The 6,604-nt window shown below is 45.6% G+C and overlaps 1 protein-coding gene across 1 annotated transcript; it reads left to right on the forward strand.

Moving 5' to 3' along the window:
* Nucleotides 1-555: 555 nt before the first annotated feature.
* On the forward strand, nucleotides 556-6,386 carry cited4a (Cbp/p300-interacting transactivator, with Glu/Asp-rich carboxy-terminal domain, 4a). Its single transcript, XM_035183400.2, is given in 3 exon segments — nucleotides 556-612; nucleotides 614-741; nucleotides 3,139-6,386. Coding segments are annotated over 3 exon segments (975 nt in total). The 5' UTR covers nucleotides 556-570; the 3' UTR covers nucleotides 3,944-6,386.
* The last annotated feature ends 218 nt before the right edge of the window (nucleotides 6,387-6,604 follow it).

Below are 6,604 nucleotides of genomic sequence, written 5' to 3' on the forward strand. Positions count from 1 at the left end.
CTATGTGGGAGACTTCTTATTTTTTTAGAATATGTCTAATAGCCTACAGCTGCATGTCTTCTTCCTACATATATAATTACACAGATCCATCCAGCAGCATGTACTCCAAACAGCTCCACATGCAGCGTGTGGCTGCGTGCAGTCAAATGCCTTGTCACAATGGGTTGTTCTTTGCAGCAGAAGTGGCTCATGCTGCAGGACTGAAGGATCCCTCCCTGCTGCTCTTTAAACAGAAAGCTTTCAGTTAAGAGAGTAGGGATCATTAGGGATAATAGTGTAAGGGTAATGAAGGCAGGCGGCGGTGAAATCTCTCCAGCATGCACACACACATCCACACGCACGCACACAGGCACGTACACACACACACGCACACACACACGCACACTGTGCCGCTCCGCTGGATCAGTGGAGGTAGTTCGTGAGCGTTTCTTTGCTCAGTGATTAAGGGGGAAGGACCAATGGCAACAAAGGAGACGGAGAGGACGGTAGCTCCTCCTCTCCCTCTCTCTCTCTCTCTCTCTCTCTCTCTCTCCCCCCACCTCTCTCTCTCTCGCTGTGTGTGCTTTATACATGTATATAATCCCTCAGTTGAACCAGAAAACAAACTCCTCTCACTGGTCGAGACGCCGCAGAGTTCGAATCCACCGCAGGGCTGCATGTAGCCGGAGCATCAGCTGGAGAAACAAACCCCGCCGGCACCGATCCAACTTCTCCGCTCGGGATTCTGCCTTCACGCATCGGGTAGGTGTCCTCTTCTGCCGCTCGGAGACAGGTACTTTATCCCCCTTTTGCAGACCGAATGAATAAAAACACGAACCCGGCAGCACGCTTCGAAAAGAAATCCATCCATCTCTCTCGTTTCACCTTGACACAGTGCGTTTACTTGCCTGCGTTTCAGAACGGGTTGCGGTTCCATGGCATCGAATAACGCGAAACAGCCCCGCGCGCACATTCCCCTTAAGATTAAGAAAAAATGGTGAAACATGCTGGTGTATTAATGCCAGCAGTTATTGCCCCCCACCCCCCAACCTCCTCAGACTGTGTATTCACAAAGTGACATTTGTCTGAATGATAACCCAGGTCTGCGATCGCCTGTAGTTAGGAGCAGATACTATTCTAAGGAGGATTGAGGCCATTGAGGAAAGTGTCTTGTTCTATCAGCACTAACAGGGCTGTATGTCCACAAGCAGCCAGGGGCATCAGCAGTTTATTTTGGGGGGAAGGCTTTTATTTTAATAGCCCGACATATCTTTGCTTTTCACAGACATATTCATTGGATGTCTCGCTGTGGATGCGTTTTTTTTATGATCACCCCCCATTCAGGGGCAGCTTATAAAAATAATGTTATCCATTTTTAACAGGCCAATAACCTTGTCAGCAAAATTACAGCGTCAGCGTGGACTCGTTCTGTTTGTCATCTGTGGGCAATCTTAATTGAAGATCTTTTGTAATGACTGTGTGAAGACAGAGTTAGGTGGATGTGTGTTAAAGGAGAGAGAGAGAGGGAGAGAGAGAGAGAGAGAGAGGGGGGAGGTGTGTGTGTGTGGTCTGGAGAAGCATTCCTCTGCGTCCTTTTGGCTGCAAGGGTATTGCTGCCCTCCCTTGTCGTGTGTTATTCAGTGGTAATTCACTGATGGTGTAATTTTGGAGGTTTGATATCAGTCACTGGAAGCCTGTACAGAACGAGAAGCTCTGATAGAAAGAGTAGTTTCGACAGAGTCACAGCTTGTTGATAGTGTTTTTTTTTTAATGGTTTTAAAGGGCAGCTAAACAATTTAGTAAAACGCTACTATAAAATTGTGAGACTCAGCAGAAACATATTAAAGAAACAACAGTTTAGATGGGAGCAGCTGTGACTGAGATATATCCGACTTTTTGTTGCTTGAGTGGCTCAAGCTCTAAAAACACTGGATCCTACATTTCCCATAATGCAGCTGGATAATATTATTTTCGTTTAACCCTCCCTGCTTCCTGAACTCTCGTATCTGTTAACCTCGGTCCTGCTGTTTGTTATGCAGACGTTGTGTAATTTCTTTACAGTCACACACGTACAGACACAAACCCAAGTCTCAAGCCCAGTCGGAGATAATGCTGATGACATCGTCTTGGTTGAGATGACGCCATCAGGATAATTGCTTGTTATGGAATATGTTTTGGTATGTGTGGTTTAGAGATAAGTGTGGAAAATGTAAAGAATTGAATCATCAGAACAGGCCCATTGTTTGCTTTGATTGGCCAGTGTTGAGTTGTGTTGTGCTGACGCGAGGGTCAGCGTGATGGTGCTTTCGTCCTCAGGGGTAGATGAGGCTCTGTGTGGACGTCCTGTCCCTTCCAATTGGTTGTGTCGCATTTGTTCGTGCGGCCACTACGCATCAAGAGCACCAACTGTGCGCGTGCTCCTCCAACTGAACTAGAAAGTACAATTAGAACAGCGTCTGTTTTGTAAGCAGCTATCGGTGTTGCACAATAAATGGGTCCTTTATTTGTCTCTAGTAACGACAGCCGTCTGTGTATTGCTGACACACTGATTTGCGCTCATGTTGTGTGTTTGTCGACGACACATTATGATTTTGAGAAAAGAAACCACTGTGGTTGAACCACTGCTAACTACCCAGCAATCTGCAAATATCAGGCTAATGCTCGGACATGAAAGACAACACCAGTTGCAGATGAGTCACTCTTATTTAAGTGGAAGTCCCTGCTCTACTTAGTTGAAGTGTCCTGTTGCAGTAGCCTACAGCTGTGTGGGACAACCTGCACAATTTGAATATGGATAACAAACCTTTGCTGACGGTGCAGGTCTTTAATATTCATGCTCAACTGTCTTGATGTGAAAATACATTTTGACCATGTTTTATTCCTGCATATCTTGAGAGGAAAAAATAAATAGAAATTGTGACTTCATCTTAAAATATAGAATCCATCACTTTTGAAAGTTCCCTCCAAAGCCACAAAATGCAGAAGGCTCACACTCACACTGCAGCAGTAGTAGGCCTACTTCTCAGAAAGAGTAAACTGAACTTCTTTGGTGGAATAGCCCTGTAAATTGCAGATATTTAAATCTTATTTAGGTTGTTATGACTAATGGTAGCATTTAAAATCTAATTTAATGTCTTCTATTTTCATAAATTTCTATAGTGACAGAGCAACCATGGCCGAACACATGATGATGCCCATCAGCCACAGCTTCAGGATGGGCATGAATGGACCTCCACAGCACAATGGTCAGCCTGGCCTGCGCAGTCTGCCCAATGGCCAAGTGATGCACTACAGCAGGAACCCTCAGAACAACATGGAGGCTGCCATGAGACAGAGGTCAGGCATGGTGGGACCTGGAGGTATGGGCGGGCCTGTGAACGGCGCTCCAATGGCCAACCACCACCACCAGATGATGTCTGGAAACATGATGTACAATGGGCAGGGGCCACAGCAACAGCAGCAGCACCACCACCACCACATGCACCCCCAGCAGCAGCAGCAGCAGCAGCAGCAGCAGCAGCAGCAGCAGCAACAGCAGCAGCAGCAGCAACAGCAGCAGCAGCAGCAGCAGCAGCCACAGCAGCAACAGCAGGGTGGCCACGCTCAGCAGTACATCCCTGGTAACCTCACCTCCCAGCAGCTCATGGCGAGCATGCACCTGCAGAAACTCAACACTCAATATCATGGACACCCGCTCAGCACGGTCAACGGACACCACATGCCCAATGGTGCACAGTACCGGATGGGTCAGGCCCAGCTATCGGGCATGCAGCACATTGGCGGCCCTTTGGGGCCGAATGGCATGGACATGGATCTGATTGACGAGGAGGTTCTGACCTCACTGGTGCTGGAGTTTGGGTTGGACCGCGTTCAGGAGCTGCCCGAGCTCTTCCTTGGACAGAATGAGTTTGACTTCATTTCGGACTTTGTGTGCAAACAGCAGCCGAGCACGGTGAGCTGTTGAGCCAAGCGGCCTGAAAGCCGGTTTGATTTATTTGGACTGGACACCCCAAAGAATGACTGAGTGGCCACAGTAGCACAGCGGGAGGAGACAATCTCTCTGTTCTGTTCGGGTGTATCTGTGTCTGTGTAAATGACAGTGTCGAGCACGCCTTCACACTGACTTTGCCTGCGAGTTGATGAAGACATGTAATGAGAGAAAACGCAGCAAACGCACCAGGTTTCACTTCTTTGAGCTGGTGCCAGTAAGATCTGCTGTATTTAGCCCTAACGATGCATCCGGATGCAGCGGGCTCTGTCTGTACCCATCTGCCCCTCAGCACTTGTGCCTGCAGTGCCAAGGCTTTGGGATAATTGTAAGCTTAACTTACACAAGTGGGGAAGAAAACCTGGGAAGACTGTCCGTCTGGGTCTGCAAGATTCTGTGACATCTCCAAATGTATTTTAAATCTCATTACACCTTCTACAAGTAGCAGACGTTTTACAAATTTATAAAAAGTTTGACCTCTAATTTGTTCATACAAGGATGAAGGGATTTAGAGTCAAGAATGATTTTTAGTTTGTGTGTATATTGAAGGCTGGCTCTTCAAAACAGAGTTCCTACAAAAAAAACAACCCCTATACATTTCCTTAAAGCGCAGGAGAGTGAGTTGTGTTGTGAAGCATTTCCGAGAGACGTGGTTTTTCTCAGTTTGGATCGGTGAAACTTGCTAAATACATTATTTCAGCTTTCAGTTTCATCTAAAAAAAAAAAACTGCTATCATCAAATGTATCACATCTGTTCCATGCTATTTAACTGTGATTGAATCATTGGCAAAGTAGCGTGTTGCTTAGAGTGTTGGTTTTAACTCAGCATATTTTTTGTTTGTAGAAAATGGCTCTGACATTTAGCTCCTCACTGCAAGCAAACCTTGGGTTACTAATTAGTAGAACTGCACGTAGAGTTGGGAATGGAGAAAGATATTTATACAACATTCCTGTGGCCTGGTGCAAGATTCAAGAAAAGCCAAACACAAAAAAAACACTATCAGAAGCTGTTGGTCACAGGTCTGAGAAGTGATTATTTTTTTTTTTCTCAAACAGGAAGGGCAAAAAAAGGTGTGTGATTGCAGGATATGCATTTGTGTGTTATTTGTGTGCGGGCCTGTGTTGGGTCAGTGCAGTGAGGCATTTAAAACCCACCAAATGGCTTTGTCCTCCCTAAACCATCGGCCGGTACGCTGAAGCTGATTTGAGGCTGCTCGGTGAAGAGGGGAGAGAGATTTCGGTGTGTGGACACAACATGTGGACGCTGCGCTCCCCGGCAGCACTTAGTGTAATCATTATTTAAAGCTGACGCTACCTGTGGCATTGATTTCATTAGGCAGGAAGAGCGAGGAGCACAAAGTGTGCAAAGTTGTTGTTTTTGCCATAGATTAGCTTACTCTGCTGCTTTTCTACTGATTAGATTTCAATTACATGTTCTCACACGCTTGTCTTAATTGAGGTCGAATTGCACATTCTCCAGCGACTCAATAATTATAAAACGACCGTGTTCCGTGGCGCTTTTCTCTCAATTTTTTTTAGCGCAATTGGTAATTAGTTTTTTTTGTCAAGGCTGCTGCTTTTGCCACTGCAGGCCAGCTGAGGGAGAACTTCCTGCACTCCTAATGCTATTTGTGGCGCTGTCGGAGGGGTCAGGGCTGCGCTGGTGCACTGTGTTAATCTGTTCCAATACAACTGTGCTGCTGTCCCTGTCTCTCTGGAGATCTGCCATCTCCCTCGCTCTCCAGTCAAACAATGGGCATTGAAACGCTGCTATAGAGGCAGACAAGTGCCAGCGAGTTCCCGCTCTGTTACTTTCTGCCTGGCAAACTGCAGCCCCACAGAACTCGCAGCCTCGCAGTTAAAATGGAAACCCTTTTGGCCTTTAGCGAGACAGTGGCCTCTGAATCCTGCTACACCCATAAGCGCAGCCTTCTTGTGTATTGTATCTTTGTACTGTAGACTAGAGGTGAAGTTGATCTAGATGCATTTAAGGTACTTTAAAAAAAAAAAAAAACACTGTCAGTTGTAAATGTTAATCAGTGGCTGGTTTTGATGTGTTGACAAGAGATTATATCCTAAACAATTTACAAACAAGTGTGTAGATACAGTAAACCAATGTTTCCGGGTGCAGGGGCGTGAAGCTTTAAGACCAAGTAGACTGCATGTTAAAGCAAGCGTGAGGGATGCCACCACTTTCCCACAAAGCAGCTGAGAATGTACAGTACAACACTTTGTGGGAACTTGTCTTAAGATGGTAGATAAACGTGTGAGATTGTACTCCTTGTTCCAAAATTACACATCATTTATTTGGGTAACCCCCCCTCTCCCTTTTCCCATTCCCCCCAAAGCTTTTGTAATGTTATTGATTCTATTTTAAGAAAATGTATTTATTTTCAAATAAAATATTTATTTAAAGAAACAACTCTTTGCATGTCAGTGACTCCCATCCACCGTCAGCTGCGATGCACAGCACATTATGACACATGGACTCGATTCATAGATAATATTGTCATGTTGTGATAAACTCATTGTGTTAGTCATTCAAACCACAAGGGCTTTGAGATCAGGTTGATTTGTCCTACTTGCCTGAGGTTTATTCTGTTGTCGGTTTTCTCCGCATAAAAAGCGATCAGCAAA

Source organism: Hippoglossus stenolepis, chromosome 17 (assembly GCF_022539355.2).
Source record: "Hippoglossus stenolepis isolate QCI-W04-F060 chromosome 17, HSTE1.2, whole genome shotgun sequence".
Classification (NCBI taxonomy): domain Eukaryota; kingdom Metazoa; phylum Chordata; class Actinopteri; order Pleuronectiformes; family Pleuronectidae; genus Hippoglossus; species Hippoglossus stenolepis.